This window comes from Varroa jacobsoni, unplaced genomic scaffold (assembly GCF_002532875.2).
Source record: "Varroa jacobsoni isolate VJ856 unplaced genomic scaffold, vjacob_1.0 scaffold_1451, whole genome shotgun sequence".
NCBI classification, from domain to species: Eukaryota; Metazoa; Arthropoda; class Arachnida; order Mesostigmata; family Varroidae; genus Varroa; species Varroa jacobsoni.
In genome coordinates, this window is record NW_019214353.1 from 206,550 (window position 1) to 231,192 (window position 24,643).

Consider the following 24,643-nt stretch of genomic DNA (forward strand, 5'->3'; position numbering starts at 1 on the left):
TTTTAGCTATTTTAATAAAAATGTCTTACAACATAATATCAGAGTTAAAATAAAGTTATTATAACTTATTCAATCATCTATCATAAAGCATAACCCGAGGAACGGATGCGCCGTTGTTCTTAAGGCCACACCAACATTTATGCGTGGCTCATAAGTAGGTGAGCCTTAGAGTGCTCCGAATCTATAATACGATATACTTCTTTTGCGATTATGTTTTTCAATGGAAGTTATAAGTTGATCTTACCGTAATATATATTTCCTATCACCTATTCCCATAAAGCGTCTCACAGGTCAATAAATTTAGTTAAAAAAACACCTGCTCACTGAAGCGCTGATCATTATTACTTGAACACTGAAGGATTCAGCGGTTCCGGTTCGTCTTCACGGTCGTGATACAATGCATTGTTTACTCCCATCATATAGTCCTAGGGACGCCATAAATTCTATGTCCATTGTCACAGTGTACGCGACCCTGCGATTCCCACATCCAAAAGGTAAGTGAATTTTGAAACTTAATAGACAAATCTTTAGGTACAATGTGTTTTAAAAGGAAGCTTGTTCATAATGCGTTAGAAGGCATTTTTCTGGTACGGCTACGCAGCAAAAAGAAGGCCCACAGATAGTAGCCTTCAGGAGAGCTATCAGTGCTGGGACATTTTAGTAATGTGCAGCTTTTTATAAAACTTTCAAATGATGGATACAGCCTTCAAGAGAATTATTTTTCATATGGCAATAGATGATGTTGTTTATTTTAAGCAAATAATTTTGCCGCAGATATCATAACCCGAGGTTCAGTAATCTAAGGTAATACTAAATAACATTCAGCCCCAGCAATTACGCCAATTTGCATACCCGTATGAGGTATGAAAAGACCCACTTGCTATCGATGGCCTGGCTATTGGGAAGATTTTAAGACTTCGCTCAGAACATCAGTTCTCCTACGTGCCGTATACCGATGTAATAAAGGTATCCATAGCAAACCATATGATGTAAGGTGAGTGCCTATATGGATTCGTTCTCGAAGTATTTCCGAAGTATCGAAGATCGAATTTAATTGCTACTTTTTAGACGGGCAGCGTATTCAAAAATGCATTCAGTAAAAGACGCAAGGCTGTGATAGTTTACGAAAATTCCATGATCCAATAAAGCCGTGTGACCTTCCAAACAAATTTCATGACGAGCTATATAGAATAAGCCAATAGGTTTCGAAATTGTTCGCGCATTATTAGGACATTACTAAACTGTCTCAGACATACATCTTGAATAGGCCACTAATTGTAATCTTGTTTCCCTTAGTCGTCTAGCAATACACTGAATCTGCAATACGTGTACGCCATTTGTTCTAAACTCTGTATAATTTCAAACACAAATCGTATACTATTCTTCAGCTTCCCCGATTACGTTACGAGACAACACCTGGCACGTTCATTACCGTCCACGCATGGTTTTTTGGCCAGCTATTGTGCTAATTAAGTTCGGCATCATACAACCGTTGACTAATGATGTATATGTAAACTTTACAGGTGAAAGAAAGTAACTTAACAAATGTACTATTAATGCACGTTTAACGAAGGCTCGGTACTTCGTTATCGTGTGCCAGTTGTATTCATGTTTCTCGATGCTTTGAAGGTCCATTAGAACGACGATCCGGCATTCTCACAACACTATGACATATACTAATTTACTATAGATTTTGTGAAAGATTTAACATTCTCGTTAGCCAATATTTTTTTCAACTTTGTATCATCGTTTCGTTCTCTTCCATTTCGTAGCGGGAATTTCCTTTCGACACATAGTATATATTTATGTAGATGTCTATATATAAATACGCGTTGGAACATTCGAATCAGCGTCGTCAAACTAACCGGTGGGTTTCGTCCATCTATCGTCTCTCATTTCGCCGTCCTGACAGCTCCATACTTGGCCTGCACTAACTAGCTAGCCACAGTTAGTGTCTATCGTGTTTTATTGTCCGACAGAGCGCATCACTGCCGAGTCCTTCTTCGAGGGATATTGAGTTGTACAATTGTACTATATCTGAACTTACGTTGTTATTTCCCATGCTGTTTCCATATAACCTCAAAAGAATTCAGCTCGCAGACCGAGCAAGTTCTGTAGAAAATCAAAAATTCAACTGACTCTTTAGCGAAGGAACATGCAGCGGTAATGGTCGTACTTGACACCGAAAATTGCCTTCTTTCTAAGTAAACAAACATATTGCATAAGACGCCTGGCTACACATGAAATTTTCCCTCATGTACCCTTGCACAATGTGTACAAGCCTTACAAGTTTTGGACTTGTGAAGCCTACCGATAGTATGTAAGGATAATAAAATTTACGAAACAAAGCAGTATGTTAAATGATTTGGCTCTAACGAAATGTCTCGGCACTTTTTGAACTTTCGTATACCTGTGAAAGGTTTTCAAAATATATTCAACGCAGTCTCCAATCAACACTAAATGGCAAAGTCGTATCGTGAGATCTTCGTACGAAACAAGGTCGTGACTTCGAGACACTGGGCAGGTCGATAGATGCTATGTCTTAGATTGACAATAAGAAAAAATGTGAGATCATGAACAGCTATTGGTTGGCACCAGAAATAAATACACGAGGTGTGTATGAGCCGAGGTGGGCACAAACCCTCCTCGAACGATATACTTATAACATACATAAATGGATACTACGTTATGAGATGACAATCAGTTGAGGAGATGAGAAAAATAAGCAATCAAATGATGATTTTCCAGCGGTCGGCCCTTAGTCAAGATAGAACATAGAAGTGTCGGATAAAGACGATCTGTAATGTTCACAGGAATAATTTCGAAAATCATTAGATAAATAAATTTATTGAAATTTGTATAAATTTGAGATGTATGACTAGCAAGCGACTATATTAACCTAGACAGAAATTGAATAGTAATCAATCGTAGCACAATTGTAAGCTGATAATGCGATTACAAAGGAATGAACGTGCTTTTGTTTTTAATGCATGTTCGTTCCTTTGTTACTCACATCGAGCAGATCCTGAATAGGCGTGTAGTCAGTTCAGTGGATAGCTCGTTAATATAAAAACAACGGCACACTAAGCAATCACAGTGTAACTAATGACAATATATATCATAAAGATAATGTATAAGAAATTAATTGTTTCTTTAAGGTACACTTGAAAAAACTTGGTCTTGAAAAAAGAAACTCTAGCCACTTATTTAGATACAATATTTCTGAGAAAAGAACCCATTCTCCATTCAGCCTGCTTGAAGTGATATAGCCGCATAGAAAAAAAAAAGAAAGAAAGAAAGAACACGTTGAGAACATCACGCGGTTCTACTACGGTGAAAACGTTCTACTATGGAAGTGCCATGTGAAGTATTCCTAAAATCAGGCAACGCCACCACAGATAACGTAGTACTATTTTGCTGTAAATTTATTATCTTTACACAGTCCTAGATACACAGACCCCCCATAAAACTATTAGGCTGACTTGTTATGAAATTTTGACATTTTCTATTGAGAAAGAAAATCGTATTCTTATCAGGGTTGACATTGTTAGGTATCGACGATTAGAGCAATGCGGAGACCATTAGCTAGGGCGACAGATTTGACAATGAGTAGAAAATTTATTTTATCGTATGGAATATAACGTAACTAAGACCTTTGATGCTGGATTTCTTAGGTCAATAGATAGCAGATGTCGACGACTTCGATTTTTTAAGAGAGTTCATTTTTTTTTGTTATTGTTTGAATAACGAACGGATGCACCTGGTATTGTGCGTTAAAATAAGGCGAACAGTTGATCATGTCTCGATGCAAAACTCGTGGCTTTGGCGTCGTCTAATTTCCAACCAATCATACTTTAAATATGTTTAATTACAGTATGCGACAAGTGTTTTGTCTTGATAACAAAAGAGATCTATGTAATCATTTCGATTATTGTTTTCGTGGGACTAAGACACACTAACGGACGTGTGAGATGGATAAGTGATAGATGACGCTTTATTCGGTGCGGGACTAAGTCAAATGTTTGAAGTAGACGCATAAGTCTATATAAAAACAATTCTGTCGGAGAATATTTTAGCTGAGAAGTTCTAATTGAGATAGGACAGCATCAGCTTGAAATATGTTTTAAAAGAAGCCTTTTCTTGAAGTTCTACATGGTGGGTTAGGTATTTTTTTCGAAGATTCAGGATAACATAACTTTCTGAACTTCCTACGGATACGTTTTAGTGATATCCTGCATTTACAAAGATCACATAGCATTTAATAGGTTTTCAAACACAAAGGTGACGTTGCTCCAGCTTCGTGGCAGACTGATCCGTTCTGGCGAAAGAATCTGGCACAGTGGTCAAATAGGAGCCCTTAGCTATTTCATTGCTTGGGTCAACGAACGTATCGAAGCATTGCTATCCGAAAAAATGTTATTGGAACTAGCCAAAATGGACGTCCAGGCCATTTTGGCTAGGGCAGGGTCGATTTGTGTGATTGCCCAAGTACCTTTCCGCGTGCAGGATGATGAATTGTTACCTATATACATTCTAAGATTACCTCTATCAATTAGTTCAGTATAACTTGGTATTCGGTAACTCTAAAAGAAGCTTGGCTAATTTTGCTCGCGATTTTTTGACTATGAATAGCACAAGGTTTCTTATATTTGGCGACGCCAGATGAGGTAATTGGCCTTTTTTTAAAAGACGAAATATGGAACGTAAGTCGTATTGGCGTTAGGCGTTTAGCGGTGTTTTCGGATTATAGAGTGAGCGAAAATCCGACTCCTATAGCGTTAGCATACGCACCTGACCACTTGTGAAAAATTTTCCTTAGTCGGTCTGTTGACTCTAATTAGATAAATACCGCGAGATGCCCACTAATTGAACGCGAACCTTCAAAGTTTGAAAGATCTCTTTCATATGATAAATGCCTTTAAGTATCTGTAACAGCTGTAATATCTGTACGGTTTGGCTTTCAGCATAGGCCCTACTCTAGTTTCAAGCAAGCACACCTGTTTGCCGTTAGTGATGTTTTTGCCGGCTAACCACGTACTAGATAAAATGCTTGCTGATTTACCCACATATTAACATGTGTACTTACAGAATATAAACAGTCAGAACAGATACAGGCCGTTTTGCCATATAAGGATGCTTTCTTATCATATCAACTGTGTCGGTATAAAGGGCTGGGCTCTTTACCGCAAGATTAGCTGGGATCTGGAATAGGTTTCCGAGTGTCAGATTAGATTTTAGTATCAATAGCTTTTATACTTTTACAGCAAAATAGCCTGGCGGTAATAAGTTATTTATTAATAAATCACCCGAAGTTCTTTCACAAACCGTGTCTTAGTTGCGAGTGTACAAAAAGTTTCCTGCCCGATTTACCTTTATAAAGGTGATTTCTAGCATGGTGTTATCTTCCACGTGCGCAAACATGTCATCTCTGACAATGAAGCGGACACTTCGTGAAGTTAATTTGAAGGCCATCTTTTGTTGCTATACAACCGCAACGCTAACGTTTATCGTAATCTTAGATAGTTCAAGTACGGACTCCGTCAAAATATCAGTTGTTTATGTAACGTTACCTTATCGAAGACATCATCACTCCGTTACGTTAATGGTAACTCACTATGTTGAATATTAATGAAGATCTGTACAAAAATTACCAAGCAGTACGTAACAAGATTTGATCGACATGCTGCTTTTGAAATAGCAGCGAAGATTAATAATAATAATTAGCGCTACTATTATTATTATTATTATTGAAATATGTCGAGTTTGTGGGCAATTTGGATAACTTTGGATAAAGACATATATTTGATAATAAAAAACGATGCCCTCACACTCAAGTAGAGCTTGCAACGCAATGAAAACTTTAGTAGCAATTGTGTTGATAAGTAAAATGGTGATATTTTACTTAGAAAACTTATCCATTGATTATATATACAGCCTAAAAAAACATGTTACTACGTCGACTGTGTTTATTTAGTCGAGGGAACATGCCGGTGTGGCCTAGAGCCTAAGTATGGCTGACAGACGCACACTTTGTCAAATAATACTTCGTACGGGCGGTTTGAGTATTAGCGTGAAAAGTTCCCTGTTGCCTAAAAATAACAGACTTATCCAGTCGGCAACGAATGCGCTGACTTTGTTCTCGGTAGATGAGAACAAGGACAATGTTGGCTATAACAGATAACAAAATATAAGGCCAGGTCTGTGGAAGGGACACGAAACTATTGAAGCTCAATACACAGCTCAACGTAAGAACACACTAGTCGATAAAAGATCAACAAGTCCTTCCCTGCACACACGATGATTCAATGTAAAAAAATAGAAGCATTTAGACTTAGTTAAGTAGTCTTAAGCGGAAAGAGTGAGAGTCTGCAGTAACCTGAAGGGCAGTTTGTATGAGTTAGACATTGGTTACGTTATGATGATTGTTACTTCCTTTCATATCAGAACTAATGCTATCCTAAGCAGCAAACAGACCAAGAGTTCTCAAAGATAGCCAGTAGAATCAATATGCCTTCAGTATGTTGCAAAGTGAGAAAAATAGTTTTAGGAAATATTTAAAAATGGCTCTAACGCCGTGTTACTTTGGCAGCTTTGGTCTACCTACCTCGGTATTGAAAGCCTGACAGGATTACTCAAAATTTTAATGAAAATGATGAACATTTTCCAACGTCAATACCTACAACAACACCTAGAGAGCTGTTGACGAGGTAGTTTCAATGAAAATGTTATTCTGCTCTTCTAATTGGTAAGTTAGACGATCATTGTTTGTTTAGCACAGACATGTGTATCGAACAGTGACATTGCTTATTACGGTATGAAACTGGAACATGAAGGAAATTGTAAGTCGCGAGTAAACAAACAGCGCATATTACTCTCTGTCTTGCTGGCTGAAAGACGTTGAAGTGTTTGTGGAGATACGAGTAAGGAAAGAATGGCTCGGCTGCTAGATCAATCTCCTCCATAGAGAACAAAATGAGATGCAAGAAACAGAGTTAGTCGACATTTTTATAATTCTCTTTAATATTTCACGAACTCAACATAATTTCCTAATAGACGACACATAAGTATAATAATACACTACACTGACGCGTTATTTTTGAACAGCATGAATGAGTAAGTGAAAATGAAGAGTCATAGTCTTCACTAAGTGCCATTTTGGAATTTGGATATATTATCGAATTTATATGATTAGCTACATAATCCATCATGTCATTCTCACACTTTGCACCATCCCGTACCACGAGCAGGTCATTCGTAAAGGATGTAGATCGTGTTGGAAGGGGAACAGGTAACCGCAAGCATCAAACGGAGAATTATACCTAAATTGAAGGCACAAATATAGAAGCTTTTCTCGAGTGAGACAAAAATCATGTTTAAATCGATTTATCTCCAAGTTGTCCGCAATCAAGGAGAAAACAGACTGTCCCGTCAGGAAGGATCGCTCCGTAGTTTGCACCCAAAGCGGAAATCATCTTGCATCTGGAAATCGATAAAGCTTTGGTCTCGATTCTCTGAGGATACATCTTTGAAAGTTATGTGAATTCTCAGTTAATCACGCCATATCGCTTGGTAGCTACAGAAACACGTGGGGTAGGCATGGCCCATTTGTTACCTTATTTGTACTCTAAACACTGTTAACTTACATCGTATTTGGTGGCGAGGCTTCCAGTCATCGACCCATACATGCCATGCATTCTATTTTTGCCCTTGGAATCAGTATGGGCAATGTACCATGGATCGAGCTGCAACAATTAAAGTAGATACCATTAACGACATAGATCTACAGATACTCGACGTCTGCGATTAGGCAGCTTCTGGCGTGCCGTTATGGGTCGTGTTTCGATACGACTACCGATTGGGCTGCACCCAGTTTCACGAACAGATCCCACTGCGATGATAATATAGTGCATAACGTAATCTAACGTCAAATATGAGCACAAACTCAAGATCTTGTTAAATAACAACGTCATTTAAGAGACAATTTTCATATGTTACTCGCTTATCCACTGAGAATATATACAGGTAATACATATAGGGTTCTAGGTATAGGTAAATCTTCGTGAAGATGTTTGATATGATGTAAAATAGCTCTCCAACTGGTAGGCTATATGATATTCACATGCAAACGTGTCAAAAGTACTATTTAAGGCAATATGAGTATCTAGTCTTGCCTCGATAGCTTTTAATCGAATCAAATGCTTTTGATTATTTTTGGCGTTCAGGACAGAAGATAAACATCAAAGGTTATATGTTTTGAGTTAAACAAAATGCGCGTGTCGAGAAACACTACGAAATAACTATAAGCCACAAGATCCGATAAGCTCGCTGCAATGGCCTCTATCCCTTACGGGTCTCTTCAAAACGCTCTGTTTTAATTTTCGACACGCTGCTCTATTGCTTTTAGATGTGACTTTTATCATGTGTATAGAGTGGAAAGCTTAGATGTGAAAGCACCCAAAGCATATATATTTCAGAACCTTTTCAGGCCACAATTCACTTTTCTACCTGATTTCAGCTCGGTGACCTCTGTGACCATCGACTTAGCCCTACTTAAAATATATTAGGTAGTTCTTTTAAAAGGATTGGAGTACAAAAAGTCAACTATTAGGAAACTTTCAATTCAATTACGTGAATATGGTAACTTGGTTTTACAAGAGTATTTTTTATATACGTATATATATGTATATAAAAAAATACTAAATATAGAATATAGGTAAATTTTTTAATTCTGCATGTTTGCCATATTTGAGAAATATCGTATTATTTGTTTGTGGACGGATTGTGACGGCTATATTGGCATACTAGTGACATAATAAAATGTAAATAACGGACGATCCTATTTCAATCCACTGAGGACATTGCGAATCTTCTGACTGTGATTTTCTCTATTTTAAGGTATAACGTTTAAAGCAAACAGTCCTTGTTCTAACATAGGCTCGCCTGCTCGTTACTTTTGTCCATATATATGATGCTTCCAGAACCGTGTTCGCATGGTTAACGTTGCGTGCATGCTCGCAGTCCTAAGCCTTGTTGTTTCCCCTTCGAAGTAAACTTGGGCTGTACACGACGTCCAGTCAAGGAATCGATTAGCAGTCCGCTACCCTATTTCCTATTGGCGTCTTTGATGGCAACTACCACAAGTGACGTACGTGAAACTATGGCTACAGATAAGACCAGTTCTGTGAAGTGTTAGCGAACAAAATTTTAATTGCTTTATATGATCCTTCAAATATACGATTCGCATGTATTCTATCTGTACAGACAACTAAACCTCAGTCCTAACTGAAACGTAGCTCACAAAGTGACTATATCTGCAAACCGTTTAACGGCTGCCGTTTTCGCATTGCTTTCTGTACTGCCCGTTATCTTTAGTTGATCCATAATTTTGGACTCTTGATAATAAACGTCGGCTAAGTAAGTGGGCATGCTTGAAAAGAGTGCTTTGGTCGGAACGACAAGGATCGGCTGCGCCGGGTGTACGAGTAAGCATTTGTGGCGGCCCCTTCATTAGCTGCCCTTAACAAACTTTCAACAGCTCAGGTAAGTGAACATGAACAAAACGTGTGACATCAGTGGTCGTGGTGAATCACATTGTTACAAGTGTTGCAAACGTTTTGGCGAACGTTCAAAAGGCAAGACAAGATCGTTGGGAGCTCGGAACGTACGGCGTGCCATGTCAGCCTTCGTCGTTCCTAAACGTTCCCAATAAACACCAACATGGCCTTAATTTCACCTTGGCCTAGAGAATTTTAGGTCATGCAGGGACAGTTCGACTTAAAGCTAACAAATCAATGTGCTCGACCGGACTGTTTAGGTACAAGCAGTGGTATTGATGAATGAGCCGCGGTGACAATGCTTAATCATTTCAGAAAAGTTCTGTAGCAATGACACAGCCGGCTATGGCCAGTAACTATATAGCAATGCTGACTATACAACGTAGACGGTATTAGTTAGACGGAGCCTTAGCAAACTGATAACTCTATAGTTACGGAGTGAGGTGAATAAGGGTTACGTGTGCGTGAGGAAACAAACACGCGATCGGAGCGAACGAGTAATGAGGGTATAATTATTGCCGGCAATCAAGACGACTACATTCAGAGAATACTTCAAAAGTACGTGATGATGTTCTTTTGCGACAGCATTCATTTTCGTGCCATTCGATCTATGGTATCGAAGAATGGTATATTTGCAAATTGGCAATGAAGTCTCATGCACCACAGCAACCTCTACCGAGTCACATTGTTGCTATAGCTATACCGTCTTTTGGCGACTAGAAGATCGAAAGACATTACCTATATTCAAATTGAAACAATTTGATCACATTTGGCCATCCTCCATTAGCGGGAATATATGTTCGAGTTGCCAGAAATAAATTCTGCCTCATAGCCATGTTTAAAGAAAGATGAACTTTCCTGCCTTTAAGGATTAGCTATCTGCGATCGAATGCAGCGCAAACAAAGTGCCGAAGACGTCTCAGAAGTTCATTTCGACTACGTTTAGGCCTGAAACCTGAAGCTGATGGAACTACTAGCTCGAAACATGAAGGCTTGATACCTGTCATTGTCTCTTTGTAGAAATTTAATAGCCGTTTCTGCAGACGTCGTAACCAGCTGGTTCATAGGAATCACAAGGATTGTTGGAACTCTTATTATCAACCCTAAGTTCCCAGAAAAGCTACGAACAGCATTACATAAACACAGCACCGATATTCATTATCCTATTGGACTCGACCGGTTAGAATTCATGCGACACGCTTAAACTCTAAACTCTTGAAATAAACCTGATATTATATATTTAGTTTGTTTGTTTGTTTGTTTGCTTAGCATAATTAGAAATCACATTACTTATACATTCTAGTCATCAACAAACACATTGCATATTGAGAACTCCAGCACAATATCTTGCAGCCTTGCACAGGCTGGCTCAGCACTGAAGTCACGATCTTTCGTAGCTTCACAGGAAACAACCCTACTGGAACAAATACCTTATGTTTAACGCAAACGATCTGCAACACTAGTCCGACCATCTAATTGTCACGTACAAGATAAAAAAAAAAAGAACAACAAAATTCAACAAGTTCTCTGTTCTGTTACATTGAAATCGTGTTGTCTTAGATATAGCGTATTGAAGACGATATCACACATCAGTCAATCTAAAAAAATTTGTATTTTGTAAAGCGGTAAATTGCATCGCCTTTCTATTAGATTCTCAATGCATATACAAGACGAGAAAAATCAAATTGGCAATTATTGCTAGGAAATAAAAAATCATACCTTTTTAAATTTTTACTAGACGTTACTGCTCAGACTGGAACGCTTGCCGTTGTCTGTCCTATTGGAAATTTCTTCGGTGTTATGAGCGCCTCTGCAGACTCCGAGTGGCCATAAAGACCCATAAAAACATGCCAACATAGTTCTTCGGCAAATCCGTTTTGAGCATTCTAGAAAAAAAAATATTCCGATAAAATGGTTTATAATATATATATATATATATATATATATATACATGCTTTTATATCCTGCGCCACTCGAGGGCTAACAAGAAGCGCCTCCTTTTCTAAGTACGCGTTTCCCGTTAGGACTCCTAGGTCATCAGTATTCAATTGGTTTCATGTATGGTGTCTTATTATACACCGATTCTTTTCACTTTGGTTATTTTGCTCAGTTATATAAAGTGTTAGTTTAGACCATTAAATTAATTTAACGGTTCCCTTTGTTGGATAGGAACTACGAACGTAGTCAGAGCGATGCAAGGTAATAATATATAGTTGCGAATGGCTATAAGCCGCGCGACGGGTAACGATTTTACGACGCTTCGATGATTTAGCATATATACTAGTTTTTTTTTTCGAAAACTACTGAATCTATTCCCACGAAGTCGGAAAAACTAAAATTAAATAGCAAATAGTTCTAATACAGAAAACATTCCGCAAGTAGGTCTTTCTTACGTGTGTCACGTAAGCGTCTATAGAAGACGCGTTTGCCCGCCAAACTTCAAAATACATGAGGTGATCTAGATATTAAATGGGGAACAAAAGGCAGCTGTATGGCATAATGGTCAACTTAGACAATAGGGGATCTAGAACTCAAACGGATCGTTTAGATATGTTGAGATGAGTCTAGAATGTATTAGATTTACCTGTGGGCTTCACTCGCGCTTTCCAATATCTGGTCGAAAATTTCCTGACAGCGCAAGATTGTAAATAGTGGATTTAGACGACAGTAGGCGAAGCTGCGGTTTTCATTTCACGTCTGTGTGGTTAATAATCTAACTCTTTCAATTTTCTATGACTCTTTAATATTACATTTAGTCTGAGGTAAAGAGTCGCATACATCAACTATTATTTCATTGCAGTTACTCCGCCCTATACAGTCCTTACTCTTCTTTTAGTTCTAATATGTATTTTACATAATATAGCGCAAATTTTGGTGCAACTGCAGAGTCATCCGCTTCCAGCAACCAGAAATCAATTTTAATTGAAGCTATCTCGTTACTATAACAGTCCTATTTGCCCGATTCGATCAATCCACCTTGCTACCTTGCTTTATCCACCTCCTTATTTCTCTGGTCCCAAATATGCCGCTCTTTTATTGCCCTGGATCTATTATCACACTGCGACAAAAAAACTGATCTTAATTTAAATAACATACATAGTCAGACAACTGCTGCTCTACTTGCACGTGCGCGCGGTGCCAGTTTGATGCTTTACCGGACTCAAAATATCTATTTTCTTAGTTATTCCCGTTTTTTCCCTGTCAACACTCCCTGTTGCACTTATATGGTTTCGCCATTTTAATTAATTCCTCCTTTAGCTTCCGTAATGGTATATCTTATCAGTTCTCAATAATTTCAGCAACGATTACATTTATATTCGTAGATTGCAGAAAAAAAACATTCAAAATGTTCTCTCAATATGAAATATGCCTCTTGTAATGTTCGAACTGTTTTGAAGAATAGAATAAATTGTGATTTACTTCCATGAACCCCGTTAAGGTCATTTTGAGGCCGGAAGTGTGCATTTGGTCGATCTTGCCTCTCTCCTTAAATCGCCATTTTGATAGTGTGTCAGACGCAATTTACGTTGACTCAATTTGAACTAAGCCATGCCCCAACTTCTGCATTGATATTTTGTGCCTATTTTCTAGAGCTCTAAAAGAAAGTACTTTCCAATGCAAATCTTTCAGCAGTCGTCGAACGAACCGCTAAAAAAAAGATCGTTTTCTCAAAATTAGCATTACGTTCAACGAGAAAAGTATTCATTCATCTAGCCGAAAAATACTAAGCGGACTAAGCCAATTCATATCTTATCACCCATTCTGCCAATTAACCAAGTTAGTATTATTTGTTATCATAAAAAAAAAAAAAAAAAAAAAAAAAGGATTCTCCAAAAGGGTGTTCATTTTCAATTTGATAATCAATTTTCATTGAAAGTTTCTTTTAAACCCAATTTTCCACTTGCCCTGTCCAAAGAGCTCTCGAATAAATTACTAAAAAAGGACCAGCCCACTGAAATAAACGTCTCATACAGTGCATTTTACTAACTCTTAGTCATTTTGGCAAAACTTTATCGTTGAATCACAACAACGTAAAACATCGAAAATTACGCTGAAAATTTAATCATTAATAGTAATGATTTTGTCGAGCTTGAACAAACATGCAACTTTACAATCTAACCCATTAACAAATTCTCAAGTGTTGTAGACCAAACGAGAAAAGAGACAATTCACCCACCAGGTTCTATGGGAAACCAAAGCTCAATTTCGTAAACAAACAGACAAATATAGACTAAACGTTAATAGTACAGTAGAACTAGATTCCGGAGTAAAAACATGAAAATATAGATCCGCGCATGGAGACCATTTCCACGTCGTGCATCGCTACGATCGGCTTTGACAAAGAAGATAGAAATATATGTTTCAAATTTGTCAGTCCTGTTCTACTGCGTTAAGCATCGCTTGGCAAAAGTGGGATATATTGCTATCGGCTGTTAGCCTTAAGCGGTGAATGATATAACAATGCTACCGGTCAGTATGTGTGAATGATATTTGCTGGAAAATCACTGAACCGGTTTCACTCAAAGGAAACGACTGCGCCAAAAAATTAGAGAAAAGAGAGCAAAGCGTTTATATACAAAGCTGAACTAGTGAAATGAATTCACTATCGTAAGCAACTTACGGATTGGCATAGCATCTTATTTCAAGTTCTGACACCTCCGAAGTTCCTTATGATGATCTATAATAAGTTTTTTCTAACTTACTTAACACTAATTTAGTTGATTAAAGTCTCGATAATAATAATAATATGCACTCTGAAACCCGACCAACAGCATTTGAAATCAACATATCACTCAACACGAGTGAGCTTCCCAACTGCGCATTACTAAAGGCATTTTGCTAAGTAGGTGATCTAGCTCATTTCAATATCACCAGCTAATTTGTGGCATTCAAATGCAAAAAGTGCATCTTTGTAAACAGAAACAAATCAACGCAGGACTCGAAAGAGCAAGCATGTCCCGCGTGGAGAGTATGTAACTTACGATGTAAATAATACCGTATAGATTATCATCGAACTCAGAAGTGTGGGTTATGAATACTTTTATTAAAAATCTTAGTACTCGATATACGAGCAAATTATTGAGCTTAGACGTTCACACTATCAAGGTTAATCATTTGTATCCAATGAACTAACGTACGAAAAAATCATATGTGTGTGAAATACGTGCAATGTGCCGATAATATGTATGCCGATATATGTAGTCTTTTGGTAGCGCAACGGCAACGCGTTTGTCTATAAATCTCTAAGATATCTAGTGGTAAGGGTCGTGTAGAACTTAAAAACTTGGCCCAGTAAACGCACTTCGTTTAGTGCTAACCCGTCAAAAGTTGTGCCTGACGGCAGTAGCGGACGTATAGTTATAAATTACCTACATAAAACTTACTTCTAACGGTCATTGGCCATAAAGTGTAAATTAACACTAAACCCACCTACCACCATCGGTCGATTTGACTTTTTTCTTACAAGTTCACATGCTTAAACGTCAAACACCACGTCTTCCATCGACTGTGGGTAGCTCGTCAAGAATTCTGTATAACAATTTAATAAGAACGACGTATCCAGGGGTCAAAATAGAAAAGTTTATCAATGCTTTTTCCATGATATTTTTTTTTCATGACTTTTTAGTTTCACTCAAACTAAGTGCCTGACGAGTCATCTTTTCATCTGATCACACATGAACGTCTGCTGTCAGTATCTCTAATGGAGATCCTGCCATTATTAGCTATTGGCTATATTGGCTAGAGATTTTTCGATGTACCGCTTGGGAGACTACGCTTTTTTCGAAACAATAAAATGAATGCAAGAAGGGGCCCTATTATAAAATCTTGAGGGCTGAGTTTGGAATAATATAATTACCGAGTTCATGCAAAATTGAAGGTGTTCCTTACGGGAGACTTAGAGTAAATACGTCAACAGTGAATAAATTAGTCGTTGGCCATTTCGTTGTCGATCCTATTTTGTAACTTGAATATATTTACCAATCGTTCGAACAACCCTAACGATAATTTTGTACTTTTCCAATACTATTAACAACAAACATAATGCACCTTATAAAAATGCAACAAACGCTTTCAGAATTACCACGTTCAAATAACCGACATAAAGTCAATACGAAATGTCCCGTAACCATAAACAGTACATTGTTAATAAAACACACGCGTGAATGATACGATTTTTATCGGAATTTTTATTACTATTGTTAATAGAGCTGCTAAAGATTATTTTTTTTATTAAAGAATTTTAATAATTTACAGTAAAGATACTCGTTGGAACATATCATCTTCGTAAAATAACCTACGAGACAGTGTGTTAAGGATGTTGCAACTTTTCATATACGGATATAATTAATGAAAGTTCATCGATACTGCATATCCGTTCCAGTTCCTTGCAGCACAGGATCTAGAAGCGACAAAGTACATACGCTCAAGAAGGAACAGAGCCACTGCGCCTGCAGCACCAGAGAGCCATGTGTAGTACGTAACTTCAATGTCCTAAAAAAATATAGCACGTGTTAGGACATACACACATTGTTGAGAGATTTGATGCAGAAGTCCACTTAGTTTGTGAATACAGTAAGACGTAAATAGAGGTACAGGGAATGTTTGTTTATGTCAAGTAAAAATACTATTTGTTTTACTCATTCTCTTTCATAGATACATGGTACCTCTATTCTATTCCAGACCCGCTGCACAGAAAACAGCCGCTCATGCGCTTAAAAAGGGTCCTACTCATAGGTAATCGTTATAGTAATCTCTTACTTATTATACGAAATCGCTATCCTCCACATAAAAAGAGCCTACATTCATATATAATACATACTGTATTAACAACTATTCCAGTTGGCCGGGTCGATGATCTTACTATTTAAATTTCTATGAAGTAATTTTTCGTACTAGATTAAGTCTCTTTAGCTTAAGGCAAATGCTTTTTAAAACCTATTATTACAGAAAAAAATATCACTCATTATATACTATGTTAAGGTGAGATAGAAAGAAAACTATTGAATAAGCCGCGAATATCGTCTCGGTGCAACCTGAATACTTAACGCTTGGACGGTTTCGCTTTGACCTCGTGATCGCGACGCAATGCATGCATCGTTCCCGTCAAATATTTCCAGAAATTTCATAAATGGTACATCCATCGCCGAAAGCCACTCTATCCTGAATAGTATGCAAGGAGTAAACGTATTCTCAGTATCATCAAAGATCAGAATTTGCTAATATTTTTTTTTATATTTCGCATAAACTGTGTTTTTTTTGTGTGCCAACTGATTTCATCAAAGAATTTGTGCTTTGGACCGTTTTCGTCAAAATGGATCACGCTCAAGATCGATAGGAAGGGAAGCAAATTCATAACGCTTTAAGCAACAGCGTCTTCCATGGAGTCGTGCAACGGAAGGATGCCCTAAAAAAACTAGCGGAAATAGTATTTAGCGGAAGCACTGTTAGGTGCTGAGAGGATCTAGCAATATGCAATTACCGCAATTAATATGCAATTAATAGGCTTACCGACTTGCGGTCAACATGACACAAGAAAGCCAATAGTTTGAGTATATAAATATATAGCACTTTCCATAGGTAGAGCCCTGGCTATTTCGTCAGCCTGTATAAAAGGTTTATTCTTAAATATTTAAGATATGAACGTACTAACTTGCGGTCGAAGGCCTCATTAAGTCCTTCGGGAAGATTCTTAGATGCTAAAAATACCGGCACAGTATCTACGAGACTCTGAGCGCTGATGTAATAGAAATACCTGCAACAAATAATGAGAATTTAATTCAGCCTATAACGACCAGTTCACGAAATTTGTTAGTTTAAGGCGTTTTTACGCTATCACAAACTGTTTATATTAAGTTACGAGAAAATGTCTGGCGAAAATGCTATTGGCTCATGTAGGTACTGTCGGGCTATGTGAATTATAAATCATTAAACCATTAATTACTTGATAACAATAATTTGTGCGCAGCCTAAAATTAAACACCTATTCGGGGATCAATTAATCGGCGGACTTTTAATGGACGTGTTTATGTTTGTAAGCTACCTCCAAACTTACTTGGTTGTTTTGCACCATCTATATACATTTTTCCTGATGCTTGTAACGTCCATTATAACAACGGCCTGACCTAATAAACAAAAAGTCACAACATTAACTTACCTAATAGTTTATGGTGCATTTTGGCTTAGGGTTTTTATTTCGTTATTATTATCTTTGACTATTGATATTTACTACAATCGCGCTATCTAAGCATGTTATTCCAGTATTTCCTGCGTTACCATTCCATGATGTCGTAAATAGACAAGCCGTTTCTTCTGCGAATTGCTACTGACAGCGAATGCCCTAGTTAGTCCCGTCCTTTTCATACGCATCATTTGTATAGGATTTAGTGAGCCTTGAGAGTTCCTTTGATAAATACCTTTGTCCTGCGTATCGCCCTGCGAAAAACCGCACTTAGCTCAGTATATCTAGACACGTGAATTTCAGGTCCAAGTAAAAATTTTAAAACCGCAGGCGCCACATTTAAGACGTTCACATTGTGTTCGTGCCCTGAACTTTGACGAAAAAACAGTTAAAGATACGTCGGAATGCAGTACAACAACGAATTTTTACCAATTCGAGCCCTGTGTTGGCTACTACTGAAGGGGTTACGCACAACTACGGATCGAGTATGCTGCTTTACGTACTCTGTGAAAAAGCTATGCTATATCTGTAACCGTAGTGTATTCGAAACTGGTTGTTTTTTTCGACTGACTTCGATACGGATTCGTTTGTAAACAAAGGTAGCAGTGGATTGACGTAAAAACCGGAACCAAGCTGTCTTTTCTATTCATTATTATCACTGTATGAACACTTTCGTCAGGCAAATGAATATGTAGGCTGAATATAGAATAAAGTGTAATTGTTGACGTGGAAACTCAGCAACCAAGGTCATCGCAGGACGATGGCTAACATGATACCAACCGAAAGGTTCGTTTAGTAGTACATCCGTAGGCGTTTGCTGATCCAAGATAACCTATTATTCGCACATAAACGGTGATAATGACGTGTACAGGACACCAACAAACAATATTTTAGTTGGTCCTGTTTAGTATGGTCCAAAGATCATCTATCATCGTCCTAGTCGGGAAAAAAAATAGGATACACAATCGTTTATAAGCCAGAAATTCAATAAACCGAATCTCTTTTGTGAATTTTTAACGTAGCCTGTAGCCAAGCTGGAACACCAAGATATTTTCAGAAGTGATGTTCAGTCCGGAAAGGTTTTTCAGGAACATTGGCTAAACGCGAGGCCACAAGATAAAGCTAATTCTTTGTTATATAATTTCAATGAAGTATTCTAAGGGTCCACACTATGCTGTTGGAGCTAATTTCCGATCAAAAAGTTGCTCTTAGCCTTTCTTTTACGGTTGCTACTGGTGCTTTTGGCGCTCTTCCCAAAATACATTGTCGAAAAAGTATTTCCAGTAGGTGACAAAAGCTAGCTGAACCTGAAAGTTACTTTGGTTATAAGATGATTTATATAGAGAAACCCTGATTGTTCCACTCTGGTTCTTAATGACTCTGCTTAACGGAAAGACAGTGTGTTATAGAGTTACCTCTTCTGTGGCGTACATTTGATAACATCGAATTCTTGTAGATGGTATGGTATTGTCTCGTCAAGTAATCAGCGTTACGTATACAACATGATCCGTTACTTGGATGACAAGTGACGGCTTAAATCGCTGCTCTGACAGCTGTTGACTCTGATTGTCCAGTGTAGAGAAAACAACAGTTATATAGATTTTTTAGCGCTTTCGGCCAAATCTGAGCAAATTCTCAAAATCTCCTCTTCGGTATAGCACCACGGACCTTGATCCATTAAAAAATTTAGCCGAGGTGAATAGTGCTCGACTTTCTTTGACAGACCTATGAAACGGCGTGCTAACTATCTGTTAAACATGAAATTCAAACTGGCGATAACAGCGTGTTTCTACTAATCATAACAATCGCTGTCCTATTTACCAGTGCTCTACTGTGGAAAATTAAGCATGACGGGGTACTTCTTCGCATATCCCAAAGTTTACTCAGAAAAGCAAGGATGCAGTCGCCCTTGTGTTTAAGTCATCTGACCCAAATTTTATTTTTTGCGGACCCCTTGGCTACGATCCTTGCGAGGATAAGCCCTCAGAACCATTTTTTCTTAGAGCATTAAGGAGTTATCTTACTATGTGAGGTAGCTGGCGTAGTGTCGATAAAGTTAGATAACAAGCGCTTAAATTTACCTTGCAAAAGGACTCACCACGGATGAGGTTATCTTGTGTTTCTGTATTATATATTTCCGATATGTGGACACCCTTGCTATTCTTTTCCATATGAGTTCGGAAGGGTTCACCTCGTTCATGGGTCATCTCCTGTGGGAATTGTACATGCAAATGTTGAACTGATTGTTTTATACACAGACCTGCAACTAACAACAGAAATCGCATATTTTTTTGGAAAGGAAACAGATCACAGGGTACCACTGGGGGTGCAGACAAAGAAAGCTTTACTCATTTAGCGTGACACAACATATATATAGGATTTGAAAAATGTCAGTTAAGCTCCAATATACAGTTGGAATATAATGGTTTTCGAATAGAAATGGCGTAGTTTAGCATAGAAATACTAAGCATAGAATAACATACATAGTTTCCCAGGCGTTAGGTTGCACCTACCGGGAAACAAAACTTAAGCCAATAAAGGTCTCTAAGATTTGAAAGTTAAGTCGATCCATTTTTTTAAAACGGATGTTTAAGCTTGTGCGGCACACCCCAACTCCGAATCGGCGATCTACTGAATATGGGTTGAATAATGACAAAATATTACTATACAGGCGAGTAATGCGAGTATAAAGGAACTGTGACGTGCAATTTTAAATATCTGTAATGTTTTTTTTAATTATATTACAAAAAATTACGGAGCCAAATACACTCACGTTAAGTAGTCCATTGATGGGAGCGTTTTTCGGGTAAATGATGGTTAATTCAGGCAGCTTGTTAAGCTAGAAAAGGCCGTATAAGGAGCAACAAAAGCGTTATAGGTGAATGCTATAAGGAGATAAAATAAAATCAACGTTTCATGTGTACTTTTTTTAGGATACATTCCATTTCATAAATAAAAATAATATGAGATAATTATGTTATTTTTAGGAAAAGGTCGACGCGTGTCTTATGGTAGCGAAAAGTTTTAGTTACCTAGTCCTGTATAAAGTCATTCCAAGTTATCCCATAATTATTTAATCCAAAACCCTCCATCCAGGTTAAACGAAATGGTATAGCAACATAGGTAGCTTCTGATGTTTATCGTTTGCTTAAATTGTCCATTTACTCAAACTATATTAAGTTTGTATTCTGTGTTTTTCTCTTACAAATCTTTTTCTCCTACAAATAATTTCCTAATTAACATTTATCCTTACCATAGTAATTGTATCCACGCGTAATGTTGGACTCTTCACCGCTAGGGTGGCTTTTCCCTGAAATCGATTTCCGGCCGTTAGCGTAGCTCTGTTGTTAATTATGTGGCAGACAAAGTAGACTATAAGTAAACTAAAGACCGCAGTCAATCTCCGCAAGGACTTTTTTGGCAAGACTGTCTGATTTCATGTCCGTTTCCAGAATCTTAGAGAAGCTCACCTGCGAGGTGTACAGCTGACAAATGATGAAACTACTGGTTATCCAAATTCCCCCCACCAATTTCGTGAAGTACGCCTGAAAGCGATTTTTTGTTGCTGCACAATAGAATGTATAAATAAGTGTCTTCATTCAAGAAGGGGAAAGAAGATATGTTTACTACATAGATGATTACATAGTTACAACTTGTCTCTTCGAAGTCTTCAAGTATTATGGTATACGCCTTGGAAGAAGCAGTTATTTCTAAAACATAACCTGATCTATTTCTTACTCATGTTAAAGACCATCTTTAGTTGTTTACTCCGTGTTATGGTATTAACAAAAACAACTGTTGTTGTCGCCGGTAAGAGCAGGAAGAAAAATTGCCTAGTCGGAGCGATGAAGTTAAGTATTTTGATAACTTTAGCTAACTTTAAGCATATTAATAGAAAACCTACTGATCAAGCTGTATTAAACGACTGATGTGCATCATATAATATATGCGCTCACCACAGATAATAATAATTATTATTATTGTTATCCGTTTACAAAGTTGCTGAGTAGCTCTACCTAGATCTCGTCATCAATTTGAAAATATGGCGCGCTTACATTCTTGAAGAAACGTCTGCAGTACGATGAAAATTTCAGCGCTCAATCGCTGGGCGAATGGAATAGTCGTGCCTTGAACATATCTACGCAACGTGTCCATGCATGATATATACAGTTGAAAATTAGTGCCATGCTGCTTCAGTTATAGATTTATTTATTTACTTACAACATATACTAGACTATATAAGAATTACACAAAAGTTTATCATGTAACAGACCCTGTACGTATATTGGGCTCACGTTTAGAGCTTAAGTCCATGTTTAAGCTTGCTCAGAGCAAAGCTAGTTCCAGCTTTAGTATTCTGACAATGAAAGCATAGATTTGCTTGCGTGACTACAAATAAAAACAGTATCAAAAGCAAACAACAATTATAAGCGGACTTACTTTTGGTAAATTAGAACCAAAGCGACGAGAGCTATTGCGGATAACAAGATAGAGAACCATGTCTGTAAAACGAACAAGGATCAATTTAGAACGGAACAGATGACAGCAGAGCTACCCACTCGTGCATGTATTTCACGCAGTTGATGCAAAACACCCCATCTTTGTGCCAAAACAGAAAAATCATGTCTTGAGAGAATAGTGTAAGTCCAGAATAGGGGCAGAGCCATTGAAATATCAAATTGGTACGTAATGTTCATTTATTTTCTTTTTTGTTGCTTTGCCCTTTCAATGTCCAAGACAAAAGTTCGCAACGAGACTACAAAAAAATGTAATTCCAATAAAGCTAAGGGGTAACAAAGCTGAGGAAAAATAGAAGAGGAATTATTTGAAATTTATTAGCGAAGAGAAAATGTAACTAGAAAATAACATTTTTTTCCATAGCTTATTATCTGTTTGCTTATTATCAGAAATTAGGCACCAAAGTGTTGGATATTATATTTTGACGATGCAGTCAAATTTTGGACAACTAGAAGCTGAGCTATGATATAAAGCTATTGTATAAGCTATTTTTCCAAACTATAAAGTTTCACTTCGGGTGCTAATAGCGGCCCAGTAGTCAAATGGCAGAAAGCAAATCCTTCGACACCATCCACTTGTTTTTCATTCCAAATCACAAACAAAATTAGTAAGAAGTGCACGGAACGAACCTCTTGTCTGCGAAGCACACTGAGAAGTGATTAAAGCTAACAATGACACTTTTTACCTAGAGAGAGAGAGAGAGAGGGAGAGAGAACTTGTTCGGCGGGAAGTCGCGTAGGCCATTTTTAAAGAAGAAGCATAATCGTTAGGTATGCCTAGATATCGGATTTATTGAACCCAAATCGCATGTCTAGCAAAAATCCGGACTTGACAAAAAAAAAAAAAACTTCTTGACACCAGAAAAAAATATGAAAAACAGCATGTGGCGGAGATTTTGTTTTTTTTGCCAGTTGCAACGGCTATCTTTGAAGGGCATATGAAAACTATAGCCTTGTAGAACAAACAATAAGTTCTCCAGCTATAGCTAATACTTTAATCAAATGCAAAATAAAAAACAACAAGTGATCAACTACAACAATATGGTAACGACAGAAACATCTGATCGATAACTTGAAAATCATGTTATTCAGTTTGAAAGCAGATAATCGTAGTAGATAATCGAGCAAATGATGACATTTTGCAAGGATAGAAAATAAACTGAAAACGACCCCGATGTACCGGAGATCCGCTCAAGACACAGTAACAAGGGTTAATATGTCTTAAGCAGCTATATATATATATATATCTACACTGTCGTGATAATCTTGCAACGTTGGCTTACCTCTCCATCGAATGCTTTGGTTAAGGTTGAGGCCTTTTTTATCCACGCGCTTTGCATACCCGACAGAATCTTTGCAGATGTATATCTGTATTGTTAGGTACAAACAAAGATTGGACAAAGTATATCAACGGACAAGGGCAAACGTGTACAACGAAGAGTGCTTATTGACGAGCACCCGTATTCGTTTATCGGTAAGAATTAACTATAGAAATGGATTAAGCTACGTGATACGATAACAATACATGCGATGGCCTGAACAAAAAAATATCTGGACATCTGTGGAATTTAATTAATTTTTAATTAATCAAATTAGGCTTAATTCAGCAAAAGCAGAAGGTAGAAAACTATGAATTATAGGCTGACTAAATATCAACTGCTTTCATAAAATTAGTTTGTCCGTGGTTCCAATGCGAACCCTTAAAGCGCCTGAACTCTTACACCAATGAAGAATGCATGCTAAAATGCTCGTGAAAATACCGGTCAGCAATGAACGGCCCGAGTGCTAAATCGATCTCCTAACATAGGGAACAAAACGAGATGTAATGATCACATTAGTAAAGCGAAATGCTATAATGCTATGTTTATTAATCTCAATCCAAATTCAGTTTTTCTAAGATAGCTTGGCTAATTCTATTTCCGCACGATCGAACATTAAAAGAGGAATGTCTCATGGATCGATGGACATGGAGCTTGGCTTCGACGGATGAATTTGATTATGCCAAAACGTCTATCCAATAGATCTGTTTCTTTTCTATACGTCACTTGAACAAGGCAGTACTACAGGTGTTTGGAGGATAGTTCCCTAAACCGGGAAGTTTTAACTTCCCGGCCGTTCTGGGAACCCAACCCTTAGGCGTCTGTCTCTGCCTATCTGGTGAGCCTTGCTTTGAAAACCCTTTTCTTCGCTATGAGCTCCATGTGAACCTACTTCCTTCATTTCAAGCTTCGTTGAACAAACATGTGTCTTATGAAGCTTCGCCTCTTACCGTCTATGAGAGTAGTCACAAGGACAGAATTGGTACAGCTGTATCTTCTGTGTCTCAGGGTAGAGCAGTAAGCCAGCGTGTAAAGAGAAAATCTTCCGAATCCTCAGGGTATATTGCACAAATG

General features: G+C 37.7%; 1 protein-coding gene and 1 long non-coding RNA gene across 8 annotated transcripts; one reads left to right on the forward strand and one right to left on the reverse strand.

Moving 5' to 3' along the window:
- Nucleotides 1-6,447: 6,447 nt before the first annotated feature.
- LOC111270165 (uncharacterized) lies at nucleotides 6,448-17,137 on the forward strand. 4 transcript variants are annotated; one of them, XR_002686177.2, is made up of 4 exons: nucleotides 6,448-6,745; nucleotides 8,979-9,145; nucleotides 9,373-9,540; nucleotides 15,937-16,024. It is a non-coding gene; the product is annotated as an uncharacterized LOC111270165 (long non-coding RNA). The 4 variants fall into 4 exon arrangements; XR_015314878.1 differs by lacking the exon at nucleotides 6,448-6,745 and adding an exon at nucleotides 16,838-17,137 and having other exon boundaries at nucleotides 7,645-9,145; nucleotides 15,937-16,028; XR_015314877.1 differs by lacking the exon at nucleotides 6,448-6,745 and adding an exon at nucleotides 7,645-8,022.
- Nucleotides 15,723-23,728, reverse strand: LOC111270160 (uncharacterized). Of its 4 annotated transcripts, none has more exons than XM_022850229.2 (11): nucleotides 23,534-23,728; nucleotides 22,174-22,235; nucleotides 21,789-21,871; nucleotides 21,204-21,298; nucleotides 20,987-21,043; nucleotides 20,507-20,572; nucleotides 19,832-19,943; nucleotides 17,608-17,677; nucleotides 17,206-17,307; nucleotides 16,589-16,715; nucleotides 15,723-16,046 (listed from the first exon to the last, which is right to left on the reverse strand). In XM_022850229.2, exons 1-11 carry the CDS (start codon nucleotides 23,588-23,590, stop codon nucleotides 15,900-15,902), a joined length of 978 nt encoding a protein of 325 aa, XP_022705964.2. In that variant the 5' UTR covers nucleotides 23,591-23,728; the 3' UTR covers nucleotides 15,723-15,899. The 4 variants fall into 4 exon arrangements, with proteins under 4 accessions (XP_022705964.2, XP_086828514.1, XP_086828516.1 ...); XM_086972389.1 differs by having other exon boundaries at nucleotides 15,967-16,046; nucleotides 16,624-16,715; XM_086972388.1 differs by lacking the exon at nucleotides 20,507-20,572.
- Nucleotides 23,729-24,643: the final 915 nt, after the last annotated feature.